Source organism: Hypomesus transpacificus, chromosome 21 (genome assembly GCF_021917145.1).
Source record: "Hypomesus transpacificus isolate Combined female chromosome 21, fHypTra1, whole genome shotgun sequence".
NCBI lineage: Eukaryota > Metazoa > Chordata > Actinopteri > Osmeriformes > Osmeridae > Hypomesus > Hypomesus transpacificus.
Genome location: NC_061080.1, coordinates 2,977,971 through 3,000,014, shown reverse-complemented (window position 1 = coordinate 3,000,014; position 22,044 = coordinate 2,977,971). Strand labels below are relative to the sequence as shown.

General features: G+C 44.7%; 3 protein-coding genes across 5 annotated transcripts in view; all 3 read left to right on the top strand.

Moving 5' to 3' along the window:
• The window catches only part of LOC124483458 (lectin L6-like), a 504,761-nt gene that overhangs the window by 345,214 nt on the left and 137,503 nt on the right, over nucleotides 1-22,044 (top strand). The window lies entirely within an intron of this gene.
• LOC124483454 (nuclear factor interleukin-3-regulated protein-like) lies at nucleotides 4,418-8,039 on the top strand. Of its 2 annotated transcripts, none has more exons than XM_047043922.1 (2): nucleotides 4,418-4,735; nucleotides 5,494-8,039. In XM_047043922.1, exon 2 carries the CDS (start codon nucleotides 5,596-5,598, stop codon nucleotides 6,907-6,909), a length of 1,314 nt encoding a protein of 437 aa, XP_046899878.1. In that variant the 5' UTR covers nucleotides 4,418-4,735; nucleotides 5,494-5,595; the 3' UTR covers nucleotides 6,910-8,039. The 2 variants fall into 2 exon arrangements, with proteins under 2 accessions (XP_046899878.1, XP_046899879.1); XM_047043923.1 differs by lacking the exon at nucleotides 4,418-4,735 and adding an exon at nucleotides 4,779-5,179.
• Nucleotides 11,765-21,925, top strand: nfil3-5 (nuclear factor, interleukin 3 regulated, member 5). Of its 2 annotated transcripts, XM_047043918.1 has the most exons (3): nucleotides 11,765-12,061; nucleotides 17,705-19,923; nucleotides 19,955-21,925. In XM_047043918.1, the coding sequence occupies exons 2-3, from the start codon at nucleotides 18,301-18,303 to the stop codon at nucleotides 20,102-20,104; spliced, it is 1,773 nt and encodes a 590-aa protein (XP_046899874.1). In that variant the 5' UTR covers nucleotides 11,765-12,061; nucleotides 17,705-18,300; the 3' UTR covers nucleotides 20,105-21,925. The 2 variants fall into 2 exon arrangements, with proteins under 2 accessions (XP_046899874.1, XP_046899873.1); XM_047043917.1 differs by having other exon boundaries at nucleotides 17,705-21,925.

Genomic DNA, 22,044 nt, shown 5'->3' with positions numbered 1-22,044 from the left:
ACTGATATGGACATTGATTTACTGCACACTAGTCACTTATACACTGTCACTTTCAGCTACTGGTTGCACTATCAGTAACATTGCACTACTGTACCTCACTGTACCTCGCCACCAGGCTCCTGTATGGTCATTGACTTAGTCACTGATCTGCAAATTTGCACTATTGTACTGTACTCCACTTAGGTTAGAATAGGTTATAGGGTTGAAACAGGTTTTATGTGCATTTAGGGTTAGTATAGTGTATTATTTATTGCTATCTGTATATTTAGTAAGTTTCACTTATTTAAGCTCAGCATAAATGTAAATTATGTTCCGTGTACTTATATGTTATGTTATGCCAGGTGCTTGCGTTGTCTTGTCTTAAGAATTTCAGTGCCCAGTCTAACCTTGTGTTGTTCTGTGTACCTGACAAATAAAAGACTTGAACTTGAACTATATCACCCACCGAACTGTAGTTATTCAACTATGACAAGGTAAACTCGGTTTTGCAGTTAAAATACAATATTACACCGTGAAAGTGAAAATGACAAATTGGTCATGAATTGTAAATGCTTTGATGGCACACAAAGACTGCAGAGCGTGCTTTTGGAAGGACTGGAGGAAGTGCCAACATATAATCTGCAGAAGTGGTGGAAACTTCTAGAACTCTGTGTGAAGACACCTAATGTTTTTTATTCCTTGAGCGGATTCGAGGGCGGCGTCTGACACGGTGCACAGAGTGACTGCTCGCTGCTCCAGCTCATTCCGTCTAACCTCAGCTGATCGCGACCTCCAGCGTTGTCCTCGCATGGTCTGATGAGGAGGGGAGGGGGATGAACGGGGGGGGCATTACATAACGACCCCTCCTGCTCCAAATTCTTTCTCTCTTGCACACACCCCCACTCTCTATCTCTCTTTCCAACACACACACTTGTCACATCTCTCTCTCACTGAAATGCAAACATTTTGTGCCGGCACGCTTCAACGCGCACACACACGCTTCAACACACACGCAAAGTCCACGCATTCCCTCTTTCCGGCCTCTGTTTCTCTCTCTCTGTCCCCTCCTTTTTTTTCCCTCTCATTTGTTGTTTGAGCGAACGTTAACGCGACCCGATGTCACAGAGAGAAACATTTACTTCTCAGTGAGTATGTGTGTATGTTTGTGTGTGTGTTTCGCCTTGTTTTTGCAGTGCAGCAGGGCTCAAAGCTGCATCCACATGAGGATAGCTTTTCACATAATCTTTTTTTATCAGAACAGTCATGGTGACACAATACAGGCCATTGTTCAGCTTTGGGGATAAACAGTTCTAGGGAAACTGCAAACTGAAACGATTACAGTAAGAGGTCAACAAATGATGTTATTTTAGGGATAATGCTAATGCAGTCACATGTGCAGTTGTGTGCTTGTGTCAAACTTTATAACTTAAATTGTGTGTGTGTGTGTGTGTGTCTGTGTGGGTTTACAGTATGGAAATAATTTGAAAGGTTCAAAATACTTTGGAGTATTTGGTCATTTGAGTCCACTGGTTTAGTCAGTAGAACTGCACACCTGCACACGGTTATGATCCATGTAAATGAACTTCATCTGGGGCATTGTCACTTAAGTTAAATGACTGAAACTGTGGATGAAAATTGTATGGTGACAATTCTATAAAATAGGGGGCATGAGTACAATATATTGTGAGATAAATAAATACAAATATGTTTATGCTTGGGTGGAGACATAAGGTACTTTCAAAGTTTACTTTGCCCCAGACCCTAATGGGGAAGGTACCCATTAATCAATATTCCAACAAGACAAACACCCGCAAAATGCATCATTTTGTAAAATGTATTTCCTGATGTCAGTATTTATCACATTTGAGCCACTGGATCAATGTTAATTGTATCTTGTTACAAAGACACTTTTTGATGTATCATGACCCAAGTTTGAACACTCAGTGCCATAATTGCGGTCCAGCACATCCTGACAATGACTGGATGTCTTGGCCTTACGGTTACCTAAAAGACTACAGACCCCAGGGTTCATCACCTTTGTGGTGACCAAGGGGATGCAAAGTGTAGGAGGAGGATTAAGTATTTAAGATTATCACCTTTTTATCTGCCACACCTAAATCCAAATTTAATTAGTGACATACCAAGGGGGTCACTAGGTGATATTTTTGATGACTAGAAAGCAGGGGCGTAGCCAGAAAAATATTTTTGGGTAGGCCTAGAAAAATACGGATAGTTACGGATTTTTTTTTTAACTTGTTTACTTTGCGATGTGCACCCGGTGCATACATTTTCGGAGATACTTTCATTTTGGGGTAGGCCTTAGAACAAATTGGGGAGGCCTGTGCCTACCCAGGCCTACCCGTGGCTACGCCCCTGCTAGAAAGAGGGAAGGCACAGTCACATAGTCTCAAGCCACGGCAGAGTCAAAGGAATTGCAAGCTGGACCAACAGAATTGGAAATCAATGCACGTCGAACTGACCTTAATGTGACTCGACTTTGGTTCCAACAGCTGAAACATTGCGATGCATGTCACAAGACTTAATTTATCTTCCCTCTCAACGCGGGTGAATTCATGCCCAGTTGCACAATTGACTGTTTGCGACATCTGCATGCAATTGTTGTCTTATCTACTGAGGTTTATCTTGGCTGTCTAGTGTTGGACACTTGGGGATAAGGAGTATGCCAAAACAACAGACATATACACAAACTGTAGCAATATTACTTCAGTTTCAAACTGTTCACTCACACGTGTTTGTGATTCAGAAAGCTGGCAAGTAAACGTCTAGTTCAACGGTGCTTTTCACTAAATTGCTGTATACTCTTCAATACTGAAACAAAAAGAATACAAGAGGCGAAATTGATTTCACATACTGCCTTTCCATTGATCCTTAGCCACATTTAGTCTTGCCAAGAGTCATCCTATAGGTTCTGTAATGCCCAGTACAAATCGCTGACCTGTGTGACTCCAATTAGCGGTTCAGTACAGTAATGTCATTCCCTTGAAGCCAATCCCTGATAATAAGGTTAACTGTGGATGAGTATGTACGTACAGAATGTGGAGAAACACCACATGCAGGGTAGACAAGGCTCTTTAAAATACAGTATGTAAGCTCACAGGCTTGCATTGCCTTTCCATAATTCAGCCTGTGGTATGTAGGCTACTAAAACATTTTGATTAGAAAAAAAGGACAATACAAAATGATCACATGTTTTTTCATCTCCGTAAGGTTGGGTTTGAAACCCCTAAATGGGATTTCTTTTTATGTCAGGAAATGAAAAATGACAGCATGAGCCTCAGGGCACAACAACTCTCCTGACACATTCTCTTCTTTTGTTTGTTTGTTTGTTTGTTTGTGTGTGTTTATGTGTATGTTCTGTTTGTTGACAAATCACAGGAAAATCCTCAGGCATAATCCCTTTACTCCTAACACACAGCCACTAGCACAACGTCCAAGAGGTCTGGCTAGGGCACTGACTGGGACCTGGCTTCTGGCACACGGTTGGTTGGGGGGCAAGCAAGGGGAAGAGAGATAGAGAGAGAGAGAGACGGGGAGAGAGAGAGAGAGAGAGAGAGAGAGAGAGAGAGAGAGAGAGAGAGAGAGGGGGGGGGGGGGGGGAGGGAGGAAGGGAGTGAGAGTGAGAGAAGGATAGAGAAGAAAAATTGAGAGGGTGGGGGAGAGAGACGGAGAATAGGAAAATGGAGGAGAGATAAACATATTAAATAACTGTAGGGTAAAAGAGAGTCTCTGAGTTGTGTAATAACACAGCCTATTACTATAATGGCCGTAGAGCTCGAGTTTGTGTTCCGGGCATTTCAGGTCACTGAGAGCGTGTGCTAAGCGAGGTCACCAAATGTTTGGCAACGTTGCTTATGCTTTTAATTCACTTGCATATGCAGCTCTGCTCCCATATCTATTTTGATTTCTATTTAAAAGGTTATGAATTATAAATAGACCCTTCACAACCCTACAGGCAAGATGTGAGTCAACCGCTTCAAACAAGTGTGCCATGCATTTCAAAATGTACGTGCCTGCTACTTTAATGTCGAAAGTTAACTTCGGACTTCACTTTTGGATATTATGTCAATAGTAGCCTACATCCTTAAGAACTTTATTCTACATCTTGCACAAGTAAAGATTGATCTTATTTCTATACCTCATTCTTCACACTTCAATATTTACATTCAAACCATGAGCGAAAAGATTTGTGAGGCATTGGAAAGAACGTCAACATCAAACGACGTTCACCATATAGGAACCCTCACAATATGAATTACCAAACAACATTTCGACGTAAAGTAAGCCTTGAAGGACTGCTGTACTTTCAATTTCTCTCTCAAGATTACAATGTAAGCTTATCACACTCAGCCTGAGAGAAGAAAATAAAGGTGGATTGGAGTGAGAAAATACTGCGTGACGCGCAGCAGCTGAAAGCAGATATACTTGCAATTCTCTGACTGGGTGGCGCATGCTCGTGGGGGGAGGCGGCTTTTATCCGTCAATTCTTCGCTAAGGGCCGCGGCGGGGTTCAAGCGAGGGTGAGGGCTACGACCTGATCTGAACCTCGGGATGCAGAAACAAATATGAGTCGCGGTTGAGCTCGCTGGACAGAAACAACCAGGACGACCTGTGGGAAAGACGCGCGCCACAGGGCCATTGTAATCAATCAGAAATTGCGATAACTAAGCTATATCAGATTCAGAGTTTTTATTTGTGGTTTACACGACAAATTCTTTTTGCGGGATTTAATTGAATGGTAAGTGTATTTTAATGAGCATTCTAGGGAAACCGATATTCACATTTATGATAATATTGTTATGACATGTCAGGGTGTGAAATGCTGATTTAATCTAATGAATCTGACTATTTGTAAAATAAAAAAATGCAGCGATAACTGTAACATACATTTATTTATATTTGTATGTAATATCATATTATCTGTATCTTACAGCCTGTATTTATAAGGTCGGTTGTATTAGGTGACCCCATAAAATTGATCACCTGCCAGTGTAACTTTGCCAAGCCTAAGTTACTATCTAGGGCAGCGGCTGTGCCGAAGCATGTGGACTCAATGTTCCCTTTCTGTAATGTTGCATAATGTTCGGAAATGACTTGCCTTCAGGCAAATCCGATCTGTGTTTCATTCTGTTGCAAATAATACTGGATTGCTGTGCTCCATCCCTGTGCAGTACTTTCGCATGTAAACTAACTTTGTTTATTCGAATAATATCATACACAATGCATTCCGATTCTTGAACGGTACAATTCTTTTTTATTGTGGATTTCAAACATTTGCATAATGTTTTTGTAACCGGTGTTGCAGTAGAGTTGATAACTAATGAAACTAGGCTACTACAAATACTTTGACTTTTACATATAAAAATCTGTAAATTGTCAGCTATTATGTTTCCGGAATGCTTAGTGATTGCAAAAGCTGTGTTGTGATCTTACGTAAGCTTTATGTGAATCCAAATAACGCTTCTCTTCTTTTCAATCCCTGTCTTTCGCCACTAGGTGGGTGCATTGCATCGTGCATCGCAACCAGCGTTCTTCACAGGAGGAAGGAAGTGACATTTGAAACTCCAACTCCCATCCAGCACCACAAATCAACTGCCCATGAGTTTAGCCTTTGCCGTTTCCGAGTGCTTAGTTATGAAGGACCATGGTGTTGGTAGTGTTCTCCAGGAGCTGTCAGGGCCCACTCGTCTGGGTGGTGAGGGACTGGAGCCAAGACCTCTGAGCGGGGCTCTGTCATTCACCGACGAGGCTGTCTCCATCCTGACCTCCAATAGCCAGCTGGCCCGCACCCTCCTGGGCCGCGGCTCCGCCCTGAAGCGCGCGGAGGGATCCACCAGCGGAGGCGGTGGCAGCAGTGCGGGCTCGGACGACGACAGCGCCATTCGACGCAAACGGGAGTTCATCCCCGACGAGAAGAAGGACGAGGGCTACTGGGACAAGCGTCGGAAAAACAACGAGGCGGCCAAGCGCTCCAGGGAGAAGCGGCGCGCCAACGACATGGTGCTGGAGACTCGCGTGCTCGGCCTGCTAGAGGAGAACGCCAGGCTGCGAGCAGAGCTCCTGGCCCTCAAGTTCCGCTTCGGCCTGGTCAAGGACCCCTCCTACGGGGCCATCCACCCCATCTCCGCCCCTCCCTCCTGCCCCCAGCCCCACGGCCCCCGCTACTACCACCACCCCCACTCTGACACCCCCTACCCTCACAACAACACCCCCAGTGTCAACGCCAGCCACAATCACCACCACCCCTACCTTCACTCCCATCCTCCCCAGCAGGGTGGTCCCTACGGGGTGAGAGGAGCCGGGGCCGGCCGGGACGGGAGCAGCCTGTCGGAGGACTCGGGCTTCTCCACCCCAGGGAGCTCCAGCGTGGGAAGCCCCGTGTTCTTCGATGACGGACAGGGGGAGCACGGGCGTCCGTCCCCGCGCCGGCCTGAGGAGACAGGCTACGAGGCTCACTCCTGCCCCCCGGAGGCCGACGGGGGATACCACGGCAGACCAGACTCTGGCGAAGGCATTAAGAGCCTCCCTCACAAACTCCGCTTCAAGGCCCCTGGTGGCGGCAGCGGCGGCGGCGGTGACGGGGATGCCTCGGTGTCCGTCTCCCCAGAGAGCCGGCGCGGCTGCCCCATAGCCACGGTGGGGCCAAATCTCCAACAGAGGAACCAGCCCAGGTGGGACACCAGGGTTGAGGGCAACGCGACGTGGCCCAGGGAGGAAGCCCGCGGCGGGCAGGAACCGTCGCAGCCCTACACCCCCTCCTTAGGTTACAGCTCCCCGCCACAGCACAACCCAACGGACTCCCAGTATGTGGCGGAGAATGGTGCCCTCAAGTCTCAGCTCAGCTCCCTCTCACATGAGGTGGCCCAGCTCAAGAAGCTCTTCTCCCAGCAGCTGCTCTCTAAATTGGTGTGAGGGCACCTAAATATTCTACATCACACAGATTAGGGAAGTTGGGGGCGTTTTATAGAGGACTTATCACTGTGGACACGGAATAAGACACTTCTTACTTACTCTGGTGATTCCACCATGGACTTTGGGGTTCTGCTTTTAGAACTGCAGTTTAGCCGGGAACCATCATTTCAACTACGATCTTCTGTTGATGTGTTTATTTACATTTTCGAGCTAAACTTGGCTTATTTCAGTTCTGAAACTGGTCCAGTCATTCTCAATCAAACTGTTGCTTCAGGTAGCTACTTCACATTCAAAGTCAGAGAGATTAATTATCATGTGCATGGAACTACATAAGGTCATTCTGGACGAGTTCATTCTTGTGACATGCCATGCAAAAACTAAGTAGTAGGCATAAAAAAGAAAAGGAGACTTAATTCAAAACCCTTAAAATGGCAAAAATTGCTAAAATGCAGTAACAGCAGTAAAGACTAGCAATTGGGGCAGGAATAGCAACTAGCATTGAGACATTGACAGCAAATAATAAACCAACAGAAGCATACTAGACCAGCATTCTGCTTCACACTAACAATCCAGCGATGCTGGCAGTGTCCTATTTCATTTTCGTATCCTATCAGTTCACAAGCACAAGAAATACAAAGCAACACATTCCAACAGAAATTCGAACCCAAACAGGATATTTAAATGTTTTGTGTTTGATTTCAGTCCAATCTTGATGGGTTCTCTATGTGTGTAATGCTATTCTGGCACTGTGATTTCCTCTTTCCAAGTGATATTTTTATATATATACATAAATAATACATGTTTTTACTCTCGGCCTACACTGAACAGGTCAGTTTGAAACACTGGAGAATTAGTACGTAGTTTTGAGCACAACTTAGTAAAAATATGCTGTTTTTTCTCTGGGATGTAAATGATTAGCCATTTATCATGTTTTTAATCGCTGTCAATGTGCTTACAGTATCTGCTGTTGTAGTTGTATCCATCATGTTGTTTGTTTACAGTCCCTGGTGTGCTACAAATAGGCCTAACAGTAACATATAAATGCACTGTGAATATGCAAAGTTGAAATAACTACATGTCATATTCTGCGCTGTTAATAAAATTAAAATGTTGTTGAATTTTGAACTCTTTCAACTTGTAAGATGTTATTTTGTGACTCATATTAGCCACAATTACTACAATAGCCTATCCAGACAAATTACATTTGAGATGTTTCCAGTTACATTATGTGATCAAGCTTGGCTGAGAATTATTATTTTTGTAAATAATAGTCAATAGTATACCTTCATAACAATGTAATTACCAGAAACAAACTGTTCCCCTTATGGAACTTAATACACAGGTTCAAATGAGCTATCACTGGCAAGGCTCAGTCAAACCAAAAATAATTAAGAAAAATGTATAGTTCACAGTTTTATCGTGCCAAAGGCATACATCATTCATATCATACATTGGTTGATATTGGTTGACATTGGTTGGTATAAAAGATGCAACAATACAAACAGTGTTTGTATGTTTTATATATATTGCTTGATGCAAACTGAAGTAAAGTAAATGTATTGTATGTGTTACCACAGTGTATATCCTGCACTTGCTGCCATTGCACTTCTGGTTAGACCTAAACTGCATTTCGTTGCCTTGTACCTGTACTTGTGTAATGACAATAAAGTTGAATCTAATCTAATATAGCAACTACACTGATTACAAAGTGCTGTCTTGTAGGGCCATATTTTGCTTTCATCCAAATGATATGACAGTGAGGGCATATATTTCGAGTCAGTGTGCTCTGATAGTGTGATGATGTAACAGTTCCTCTTTCTCCCTCTGTCTATATATAGCTGTCTGTTTGCGTGCTGGTGCCTTAAATGAGGCACGGTTGTCCCTTGTGGCCACAAAAAAAACTGGCAAGATCTGGTTTCTCCTTGTCTGTCTTGCTGCTTTCTTTCTCTCTCTCTCTCCCCCTTTCTCTTTCCTTGCATCTCTCTCCTCCTCTCCCTGTGTGGCCACTCGTTCACTGTCCTTTCATACTGCCCATCTCTTCGTCTCTCTCTTTTGCAAGCGCTGCGACGCACGACAGAGGGCTGCATTACAGAAGACAAGATTAGGACGAAGAACAAACGCCTCTGTGCTGTTTATTGATGTACAGTACCACAGAGCTGCCCTTTTGTCAGACTTGTACCGGTCATTTCGTTTGCATTTGTGCAAATTCATTTGCACCTGTCGTCTGGTGTGTGTATTTCCAGGCACATATCGTCAATGCGGTAGGACACGATACAAGTGAATGCATGTATCGCACAACGACTGTCGTGCAACACAAACACAGTGTTTTACTGAGGAAGAGGAGAGAGAACATGGAATTAGCCCTCCCTGCATGGATCTGGAATGTGTGTGTGAGTGTGTATGTGGGGGGGGGGGGGGGGGGGGGGGGTTGATGGGGCGTTGTGCGGAAAAAGCACGAGACCCTGGGTACCAGGATGAGTCATATGTACCACGTTAGCAAGAAGAAAAGAGCTATTTTAAGCATCGAGGAGGAGTAGGGGCGGGGGATTATTGATTGGCTCGCTCTAGCCTGGCCAACTTGCCCAGAAATGTATGCCTAGTGAAAAGGAGTTAATAAGCATGAGAAAGAGGGAGGGATATAGAGAGGGAGAGAGAGAGAGAGAGAGAGAGAGAGAGAGAGAGAGAGAGAGAGAGAGAGAGAGAGAGAGAGAGAGAGAGAGAGAGAGGGAGGGAGGGAGAGAGAGAGAGAGAGGGAGAGAGAGAGAGAGATAGAGAGAGAGAGAGAGAGAGAGAGAGAGAGAGAGAGAGATATTCCAAGAACCTCTAAAGACATGACATACACTTCTCAAGTGTGCCCTACAGGAGAATTGACACTTAACAAAAGGCCCTGTTGTAGCATCACATAAACTGTTATCTCACAGGTCAGACCTTGAAACAAGGATTTGGGGGTATTTCAGAAATCAACACTAGATGGCGCCATATAACAGAATCTGAGTGGTCTTCATTCACATTGGAGCTTCATATATGAGCTATTCTGGTTTACTCCCAGTCCAGACAAAATAGAACTATTTAGAACTACCGTTTCATATCCAGGCTAATTACAATTTCCAAATTTCTGACTAAACTCTTTCTGCATTTATAAAATAGTACAGTATGTTTGACACATGAAAATGTGAGTAGATATATATATATATACACTCACACAACAAACTCTAGTGACAGGATGAATGTACCACTGGTAGAACTCGGCTTGCATAACCCCCCCCCCCCCAACATACACACACACCCAGCCCCCCCAACACACACATGCAGACACACACCCAGCCCCCCCAACTTCACACAGACTGACAAAAACAACAATCCTGAAAGAGACACCAGTGGGTTTCCTCCCCCTCCCCCCATCCCTTCCAGTCCACAACCCTCTGCCCTAATCCATGGCACCCAGAGCCTGCTGGTTGCTAGGCACTCGTCACGGCGGTCGCCAAGGCAACGTTCGCATGCAGTCGCAGCTGGACGGGTGGTTGGGGGTGGGGGATGGGGTACGGATGGTTTGGGGGGGTCGGTTTGAATGTGCCGGGGGGGGGGGGGGGGGGGGGAGATCCCATGTTCAAGGCCAACGTTTCCTCAAGGTTGTCTGCAGACTGAGCCCAAGGAGAAGGTGGGCGGGGGAGGGTATGGATCTGTGGAATATGGATCTGTCTCTCTTTCACACACACACACACACACACACACCAGACGTTTCCCTTTCACACTGACCTGGAGGACGTTTCCAGCTCTGTAGGCTCGGGACGTACGTTGCACTGCAATGCCATTACGTAAGTGCTTATGGCTGGTCGAGGGTCTGTCATTCTCTGATTGTGACAACCTGTTGGGCTACGTCCAGTCACAATGCAGCAACAGTGACAGTCTGTGGAGAAACATGTCCACATATCCACTGATAAAGATACTTGACCTGCTTTACAACCACACGGGGAACAAACAGCAACATTACCCAATCAAAATGTACTCTCTGAGTTTGATGGAGAAGAGAGTGATTGTGTCATGGACAGGGGAGCCTGAATAAATAAGCAATTAGTTGACCACATTTCCAAACAAAATCATTATATTCAGAATCTATTACTCTCTTGTGCGTGGCTAATGTGGGCCACAAATAACTGAGCAAACATCCTTTGAAGCAGTGTCCGATGCTGTAAAGGTTCACTTGAGAGCAAGGCCATAGCCATGGAGTCAACATTGGGGGGGACAAATTTAATTGTTTATGATCATTTCAGACAGCGTAGTTGGTTGCCTGTCATAGCGTAGCACATTTCTGTTTATATTTAAATATCAATATATTGGGGGGGTCATTTTGACCAGATTTGAACATTGGGGGTCGTCCCCCCCAATATATATTATGATTACGGCCTTGCGTCAGAGTTTGTCAGAGTTTGTGTTTTGTTCTGATGGTCATGTGGATAGATGGATCGTTTTCAGCTGAGAGAACGTGGGAAAATATTGTTACATTGTTAAACTGAGTGCCATTTATAAAAAAAATACTTTTTAATGATGTGATTTTCTTTAATGTGATGAGTTTGCAAATTAATGAAAGAGCAAAAAGCCTTTCTCGTATCCTGGCTCCAAACATGGTGTTACTACATTATCCTTTTTGCAACCTACTGGCCTACAAATCCTTGACCTACATCTGAATCGCTTCTACGTCTGGCATTACGCCTATACCAGTCTTTAGTCACTTGGCCCCTCTCCCGTGAACTGTTATGGCATCAAGGGACACGGGGGACAAAAACGGAGGGGGGGACTTACAGGGAACGCGCGCGAGAGAAAGAACAAAAACGTGACTAGGCAGCCAAAGCGCTGTTACGCAACCGCTGACCTACTAACATACATTCTAGCGGGGAGAGGGAGAGAAACTGGATCACGTCCCCAACATAACACTAGACTCAAAGCAACACGGGAGACATAGCATCCAGAGGACTTCATCCTGACTGACCCAACCTAAGAGCGGAGAAAGACCACTCGCGCCGGATTTCAACCGATAGCTCATCTTTGAATGAAGAAAACAGAGAAATAGAGGACACGAACTTCAACTGCGGAAGGAGACAGCTTTGTGTCCGGCAGCGTGCATTTTTTTGTGAGACACGTCACTTCAGTAAAGGTACGTGAACAAAAGATTGTTCTCTTTTGTGCCGAATTCTGTGCGTAAATAGTAACACGTAGCCTACTTTTGTGTTAGTAATAGGACTGTGCATTACTATAGCGATAGTCCCAATTGATTAACTGATTCCGTATTCTCTTTAGATTGGAGACATGGATTATGCTTTTGTATGGGGGTATTGTTCACATTGCGACTCGCCCTACCGGTAGCAAGCTTGTGACTTTGAGACAATTATATCAGAGTAGTTTTATTAAATGTGGTTTTCACATAATGTGGCACTGTCCAATACTGAATATTTGCTGCGTCCCGAGTTTTGTACAAGGCGTTATTTATAGAATGGGATGCTTTTGTGTGGTTTGGAGGCGTGCTTGGTGCATTCCTCAATGTGTTCAATGTCAAGGCGAGGCGATCGTTTTCCCCAATCCCCATTATATTTTCCAGGGAATGGAGGATGTAGGCTACGTACACGATGTAGAATTTTTCCTTTTGGCCGCCCCCTGTGAGCAAATGAGCGTTTCCCCTGAAATTTCACACCAACAATTTTGATAGTGTCACGAAGTAGCCTATATGTACACTGGAATTCGTCTAAATTGCAGAAGCTATATGAAGTGGTCAGTGATAGGCTTGCAGTTCGTTATATTTCAGGTGATGATTTCCATGTGTAGGCCTATAAATAACTTCCTCGTTTAAGAGCCATGTGGTGTTTGCAGCGTCGTAACCTTTTTCACCATTTAGTTTATGGATGGGGTCATCCCGTTTCTAGCGGTGACCTCCTTATGTCGTGTTGTAAGTCCTGGAGACGCACTATCCATTTCCACATGGAACACTTGTTCGACTGTCACGTGTAGCACTTTATGTATCTAGCTGTAGGCCTAGGATATAAATATGTATTTTGACATGCCCTTTCAACACATTAAGCATTTAACAAATGTTTAACAAAATGATTTTTTTTAAGGAGGAACGAATGGTTATTTAACCTTGGAACCAGATATTTTCCAGAAACTCAATGTTTGAAAATATGGGCCAATGAGAACAGCTACGCAGTTGAAAGAATGCTTTTTTGCGTTTCTTTCGTGGGACAGAAAATGATTAATAGAGATTTTTCAGTCATATTTGCCAATTAGTGTTTTTGGTATTTCCTCTCTTTTGTAATGAATTGGAATAGAAAATATGTATTTCTCACATCATATTTTGTATAATAATTACTTAAATAAGTAGTAGGCCTACTCGTATTTTCCATGTATTTTTGCAACACGTTGACATGAGGAGTCAATCCTTATGAGTACCACTCTAATGCAAAGAGAAGCCAGGTGTTTCTGTGCAACAAGCAACCAAGACTATTGCCCTGGGCACAGGCAATCAAGATACCCCACCTGCCATTGGTTGATATATATTATTTCCTCCAGCCTAAACCATTATGTAACCCAGATCTCTCACAACCTGTTTATTAATGTAAACCTCTTCTACTATATTTACCTTCATCAGGAACCGCCCCCTCCCCCCCTCTATATACTTATATATATATATATATATATCTGTGTGTAGCCAACAATTAGCTGTGATTTGCCTGCCTGTGCCATGCGTTATTAAAATATATAATTAAACAAGGTTGTGGTTGGGACTAGGGTTCCTTCAGGATGTGATGTAATTGAACCCACCCCCCACCTCCCTCCATAATAAGACAACAGCAAAGCGCTGAAAATTTGAGGCTGCCAGTTGGTCTCCCACATAAGTCCCTTCCAAATGTAGGTCAACTTGGCCTCTGGTTAGGATAATTCATGAGGTATGAGTTAAGAGCCAAAGACTGTGACCACACAGTGAGAGCAGCCTCTAACTAGACACACTGAAACAAAAACAAAAAAACGTTTTCCTTTTACAGTCTCTCTGTATTTGGACAAGAAACAGTTGAAAAACGGCACTTATTTTACGAGCCTTTCTACAGAACACTTTTTCTGTCTTTGTCACTCCTTGGAAAAACCTTTTACGGAATCTAAAATAGCAGAACTGCTTGGCTGGGCTGTATACACAGGTCACCAAGGCCACGCTTGCACAACGTTTTGACAATTTCTGCTGTGAAGGGATACCATAGAGGTCACAGTTAGTCTGTAAGACACAGTTCAATCATTATATCAGCATATCTCAACTTTCTGAGTTTTAATGAGGTCTACAAATCATAGGGGCTTTTTTCTTTCTTTCTCTCCCCTAGAGAAAAACAAGTCAAGAGATGTTGCAATTGCTGAGTTAGCCTGACTCTCACTCCACTTAATCAAACCAAAGCAGACGTGTTTCTTTTTCTTTCAAGAATACATGAAAAAGATTGTAGTACTTCTATTCTGTGACAAGTAGTCTGTTTGACCGTTTTAACTGAATGGTCATTCCTTTTACACTATATAGAAAACACATTCCCAACAAGTCACAGACACAAAAATATTCTTAAAGTATGAAGGACTTAATTTTCCACGATAGCCCTCAAGGGAAATTTAGCTTAAAGATGGGTGCATATCCTACTGCATGACCAGGAAAAAAAATGTGTAAGTGGGATTGTGTGAATGTTTTTGGCAAGGCATGTTCATGTGAAAGTTGGAGCCTCTCTGCAATCTCAGGATTCCTTTGTTGTTGGTCTCTCTTTGTTGGAAGACAAAGTTAGTGGCCAAAATATTTATGGGTGTGTGTTTGCAGATTGTGTCTCAAGAGATGGATGAACATGAAATCAGAGGGGCTTGAGGACCGACATTGTTCATGTTCTTTAGATATCCCTCAGCCATAAGTTCACAATTGTAGCGATGGTGAGTCATTGTTTTGACTCACTCAAATGTGTGGTGAAGGTTGATTCTTTGTTTGAAACCCTCAGATGTCTGAGGTTTTCATTGTTGCAATATGTCCCCTTTTGAGTAGGTAGCAAAGTAAAAATAAACCATGAGCCTTACAAGAGTACAATGTTTTATATCCAACATTGTTTGCTGCCACGTGTGTGTGTGTAGCACAATGATTTCCTCATGTAAAGCTGGACATCCAGCGCGGCAGTTCTGTGAAGCTGGTAGGCCTTGGAATATGATTTGGGCTGGAATATGGGTGTCCGCTCTGACGTCAATGCCATTTCCTATGCCCCACACACACACACGCACACACACACACACTTCCAATTTTCACTAATGCATGACGTTTAGCATTGCAGAACCTTACTCGACTCGTGTTGGAATGATTGGGGATTTTATAATCGGGTGTTGCTGACTTAATCAGTTTTTTAATTTTCTTATACGCAGTGTCTGTAAAATGTCCACCGGTTGAATTCCTTCAGCCCCCATACTTTGCGCTTCCCTCCCTCCTGCCTTAACCCCCCCCCCCCCCCCCTCCACACACACCCCGCTCTATTTTTAGAGCACACTCTAATTCCTTCTCTCTCCCGCTCTCTCTTTCGAGTCCTACTAACCTATTTGATGGCGCACCGTCAAAGACTAGGCTTGTGTTTACTGCGCAGAGCGGTTTCTAGGTCAGTGGGACAGTGAACACGTATTTAAGCGTTTCCCTCACCTTCCTTTTTTCCTTACGTACTAAAGCTTACCCCTTGAGGTTTGATATGAGCTTTTCGTCGTCCAGTTAGTTTCCCCAAGTATACAAATCCAGAAACCACTATAACTATCATTCTTTGTATTAGAAAATTGGTAATGTATTTGCAACTGTTGGAAAACCCCAAGTAGATTTCAACATTCTCTTTTCCGTTGTGTAGCTGGGGATTTCATGAAATTGCAGGGAAATAAAACGGAATTATGGTTATGTAATCAGATCATAACCAACTCAATTGAGTGGAGACTAACTCCTAGAGGAGAAATTCGCCAGATTAAATGGCAATTCGATTTACACTGCGATTCATTTTGCAACCACTAGTTTACTTTTAGCCTACTAGTAAATAGACCAGCGATTCACAGGATGGACATGAACACATTACAATGATTCGTTTCATGTTTTGTTCTTTTACAAAATATATTGCCAATTTATTTAATTCCACTGTTTATATCACACACAACGTTCATATTTGTGTCGTGTCGATACAGTCTTTCCGTTTGTTAAATCTGTTATCAGCTTTACTGATGCCAACTGACGTCTTGTTTTGACGGAAGTGCCCTGTTTACTTTCGGGTGTTGTTAGTGATGGGGTGCCAAAGTGACGAATTCTAAACCAGCAGTGACCTAGATTAGTAGCCTATATCGCGTGTTGGCCTATCATCGAATCAGTTTGCAGGGAACATGCCGAATAACACATGGTTGACGCCGATGTTTAACGGTGCATTATTAATTTTTGCGGAACAGCCGGGGTGAGGAACACAGACCCAAAACAGAGAGACTGAGAGAGCATGTAAACTACTGAGATGAATCAACAGCATACGCCGCAACATTGTTGTTGACTGAGAAGGGTATTGGCAAATGTTTCCGTGTTCGGGTGTGTTGTGTAATACCTGACTAGCGGGCATTTTGTTTTAAACTGAGACCGTGACAGGCTGAATTATTTGAAATATAGGTGGACCGGAGCCATATCAACATAAAAAAAAACTACTGCCACCTCCAGTCAAGATACAGTTACATAACAAGCCGTGTCTGCCTAAGCTTCGGTTAGGCTAGGAGACATAGGCTATATACTAAGTTGAAAAAGACAATGTACAAAATTGTTGAGGAATAGACCTCATTAAAGGGCATAACATTTCAATTGCCTTTTTGTGTACACAATCATTTGTACACTATCAAAAACAAACACTTATATGTGTATATATCCAAATATATCCATTTACTAAGAGCCGTTAATTCATTGAATGATTGCCCTACTGCCCGACTACCCAACTTCCCTACCTTCCCCTCCCTCACACTCTCTTCTTCACTCCCTCTCTCTCTGCGCCTGTCTGTCTGAAGCCCTTGGCACTCACTCAGCCCTTGCCAAGTCCTGGTTATGTGACTGTGACAGTGCAGGGTCTTACACAAGAGCTCTGCAGCACATTACAGCTCTGCTCAGCCCAGCCTTTCGCGCACCTAACCCCCACCACGTATGACTGACCTATTTTTCTCTGGAAAGCGTACACCCCGTAACCGCCACTGCCCAGTCCTTCCCTTGTTCCCTCCCTGCCCTGTGCCCGTCTAACCCGTTTCACTTTCCCAGCTAACTATCCCTCTTTCCAGTGTTCTGATGAGTTATGTCTGAAAGAATCCAACCCCCTTTTATTTGCCATTCTCTTTATCTTGTATGAAAGAGAGGATTGTCGAAAGTATTACCATTTAACCGCTTTTGTAGCCCTTACTGGTTTTGGCAGCTAGTTCCAGAACATGATAGCTCTGAGACTATTTGAATGGTCATAAAACATGTATGTCCAAATTAAGTAATCTTATGTCGAATCTTGCATGACATGGGTTGTTTCATGCTGCACCTATTGGCAGGAGTTGGAAAAGCCAGAGTTGTATTCTGACTAGTATTGATGCGCATTTAAAATCTAGGAAATATTTTACATATAGATCAGGTGACTACATGGTAAAATGTTTAGTGGTCTGTGGAAAACCGTATAGCTTTACATGAAATGCCAAATGTAGGTCACAGTTCAATGTGGTATTTAAGTCAGACAACTAATGAATCTTCCCTCTCTCTTTCTCCTCCTTTCCATAGTCTGGTTCCTCGTGAGCAAGCGGCACTGAAACTGGGCCCCTAGGGATTGCTGAGCCGTGGAAAAACCCTTGGAGTAGACGGAGTGACCTACATCGCTGAGTAATACGCCCCAGAAAAGAAGGGCATCAGTCCACACAGTATCGAACAGCTAAGCTCTGGTTAAGGTTGACAAAGATACAAGTTGAAAAAGAGAATACCTTCTTCAGTCTACGCAACTGCACGCCATCAACAAGAGATTACCAACTTGACGGCTACTTTGAACCAGTTCTGAGATACTTTATTGGCGTTGCCTTAAGTCAGTGGCTGTTCTCAGTTTGTCTGAGGTGAAGTTTGGGAAACAAGTTCAATGTGCGAGGTTTTCGTTGAGTTTCACCTCTTTTTGATCTTCTTGGCAAATTTTGACACTTGAACTTTAACAACGAAATCAATGAGGTTCTCCTTAAGAGGAGCTCAAATACCTCATCCAGAATTTTTCGCAGATCCTGCAACTTAGGAAAAGAACACCCTCCCAAAAAAGGTTCTCTCCACAACGCACTTATCCTTTCCCTCCCCCTTTGCCCTTTTTGCCAGACTTGTCTGGCCCCAACAAGACTACAATGGAAAGCCTTAGTCTACACCTGCAATCATCCGCCAACAAAAACAACATGGACGTTGACACCTACTCCAACTACAGTGAGAGTCTTCCGTCCCCTCAGCCCGACGGTGGCTCACGCTCGGGCCGCCAGAGCAAAGGCAGCAAGGCCAACATGTCATGCCGGCGCAAGCGGGAGTTCATCTCTGACGAGAAGAAGGACGCGTCCTATTGGGAGAAACGCCGCAAGAACAACGAGGCGGCCAAGCGCTCCAGGGAGAAACGGCGCCTCAACGACATGGTGCTGGAGAATCGCGTCATGGCGCTGAATGAGGAGAACGTCCGCCTGAAGACTGAACTTCTGCAACTGAAGCTGCGATTTGGCCTGATCACTACCGCCTCCTACATGGAGAAGAGCCAGCAGATCTCCAACAGTTCTGCGGCTGCCGCTGGCACCAACGGAAATCCCACCGGCAACCCTTACTTCTCCAGCAGTGGCTACTCTAGCGCCTCCCAGGTAATGCTCAACTCGGACTCTTCTGAGGCGGAACAGTCTAGCCGGGGGGAACGTCACACCCCGCTCCCCAAGTACTCCCCTCGTGGTTCCCTCTCAGACTTGTCTGACGGTTCCTCCAGAGACAGTCCTGAACCCATGGCCTACGAAATCAAAAGGGAGTCCACAAGCATGGACATGGACAAAATACCCAATGGAGTTTTTCATGATCACCAGCACAGGTCCCAAGAGGCTGAATGTGCCATGGACTACCAGCACCAGCAACTCCACCACCACCACCAGGAGGCTGCCAGCCCAGCTTCCCAGGGTGCCTCTGCCCAGAGGAGTGTGATCCTTTACCGATCTGGCAGCACTTCCTATCCAATGGACAACCAGAGGAGAGAGGAGATGGACCTGGCCCAGCAGAGCAGGCCGTCTGGGGCTCACAACACCCAGACAGGGCATCCTTCCTTCAAGTCCTCCGAGAGCATCATGGATGTCGCTGAGCGTCTGGAGAGGAAAACCCTAGACTCCCCTCCCTACGAGTACACCAACAGCCATTGCGACTCGACCGAAGAACCCAGGTATGACTTTCACTCCCAACAGCAGCACGATGCCGAGGTCGGACCATACAGCTACCAAGGCCAAGAGGACCACAAGGACTCTCAGAACCCCTTTGCCCCAGAGCTCCTCCACAGCAGTGAGGAGGGCAGGGCACACTCCTACCAGCGCCACCAGGCCTACCTCAGCACCTTGGACGAAGAGCCCCCAGTGCTTACATACGAAGGGGGGCCCAGAGCCGAGGGGTACTACCAGGAACACTCTTCATCTGGTAAGGACACCTCCTCCAGCGACGGGGACCCCCGCAGCTCCGACAAGGAGGGATCCACGGATGACGAGTCCCCCTCCTCATCCTCCTCTGAGATGGGAAGCTACAACCAGAGGGCATTGCAAAACGGTGCCTTGATGGTGGGGGCGGCCCAGAGCCATGGAATCGACTGCCAGACCGAGGTGAAAGCCACAGCCCTGCCCCACAAGCTCCGCCTCAAGTACAGAGCCCTGTCCAACGGCGCAAGTGGAACCCAAGGGGATGCACCAATCGGTTCCCCCTCCTCGGCATCGCCATCTCCCACCCTGCCCCAGCATCCCTACCTAGCCCTGCCCAGCAATCAACAAGGTGGGCACGGCAGTGGCGACAGCGGGGAGGTGGAGAATGCGGCCGAGTACAGCGAGGACGAGTCTCAGACAACGCAGGAGAGAGAGGAGGCAAGGAAGGCAGGTGGGAAGGGAGCCAGCAGCAGAAATGGACGTAACAACAGGCGGGAGTAGAGCCTAGAGAACGCCACCAAAACAGAAAAAGACACTTACAAGATGTCGCCCTATGACCTTCCGCTGCATCAACTGGTATTTCACAACTTATCACTATGCCATACGCGTACTACCTGCACAGCTCAAACAATGGCTTTAGCTCTACCAAGCTATGCAGTCCAGTGGTTGTGGAGCGGGTTCAACATCATGGTTCACTGTGTTTCAACAATTTTCTTTCCATGGACCTTGCTCCCTCCATCCTTACTTCCAATAATGACAGTTGATCCCAGATCTGGGAGGTATTGAAGTAAAGGCGAGGAGGACTAGAATGGAACTCGTATCCCGTCTCAGCCTGTGAGATTTGTTTTCCTCTGGAAAACATAAACATTATATCCCAATGAATGGTTGGACAGTAAAATGACAAGACGTGATCCGGCCTTGTGGTGCTCCCTGGGTCATGTGACCTTCAAACTCAGTCAAACCTCTGGTATGCCAAGGGGGGGTCAATGTCTCACTTTCTGACTTTGTGGGTGGCCGACGCAGCAGGCATACAGTTCGCAAAGCATTATGGGAACATTCTTTTGACCAAAGAAATACGTCTCTTCCCCCTCCCCACAGACAAAGAGTTCCATTCTTCCTCCTGTTCCCCCCCCCCCCCCCCCCCACCCATGAAAATCGTCTTTACCAGTTACCGTGATCCACACCCCTTTCTGCACAGCAGACACCTCATAACTTTTCAAGCACTTGGATTGTATATTACTGTTATATAGATTTACATATATTTAAATATATTTTAAGAAGAAAACGAAAAAATAAAAATAAAAAACACTACAAGGGGAACGTGAAAGTCGTAGACATGAAAAGTTACCAGTCTGTCTTTGTTGGAGTCTTTGTACAGTCCTTACTTGTTGACAAAATGCCTCAAAAATGTTTCCTTTTGATGTCTGTATGAACCACAGCTTGTAGAAAATCATACCTGTATATTTCTTCATGTCTCTTCGGGTTCCATGTCTAATATTTTGGGTCCGTCATATCAAGGTTGTATGCTGCAGTATTTCATAACACCCAGGTGATGTTGAGGATAAGCCATTGGGAAACCTACAATCATGTAAGGCCACACTGTCAAGGCTGGCATCAACATATCACCAGAGTACAGTCTGTAGTTACCAGTCAATCTCACCCTTGAAGACCCTATTTTGAGGGTTAGCTACCTAAGCACAAACATGGGCTCTATGAAACTTTGGGTCACTGGAAGTTTTAGTGGTTAGTACACTTGAGTTCCAATAGACAAAGCTGCTCTTAACTTTTTCTAATGTGCCTCTTTCTTTCAGACTCCATATGATCAATCCCCTATCTCCTCACCTATATGTAGTTCTATCTGTAATGCCCAGTGCAAGCGATGTTAACTGTTTCACTTCCAGGTGCCTGCCTTTGGCCATTTTGTATAAATGTAAAGTTGGCTCTCTCTTTTTCTTGGATAACATTATTTTATTACTTTATTATTTTATTAATATTATTTTTTATTATATTCAATTTCTATTATTATTTGGGCTATTAATGTGTCCCAACCCTTGTTCCATACCCTATGCTCTTCCTGATTGTGATGTGTGTTTACCCATGACTCCATGCCCCCCCCTGCCCCCATCACCATTTGTACTCTGTGATACTGTGTAATGTTTGTTGTTTGCCGAAAGGTTTAAGTGAAATGGAGGAAATTTGAATGAGGCTTGTGTCCAGTAGTATATTGCTATATTTCACACTGTTGAAAGTGCAATGATCAAGATGGGAAAATCTTTTGGGGATTGTGAAAGGAACAAAAATAAACGGATGTTGAATTTCCAAAGTTGAAGACGTTTCATGTGATTCTTGCTCTTTTTGAGTCACAAATTAGGATTATAGGGTAAAGGCTAAGGGTTGAAGCTAAGCTAAACCTAAGAAACCCCAAAAACAAATACCACATTCAAGGAC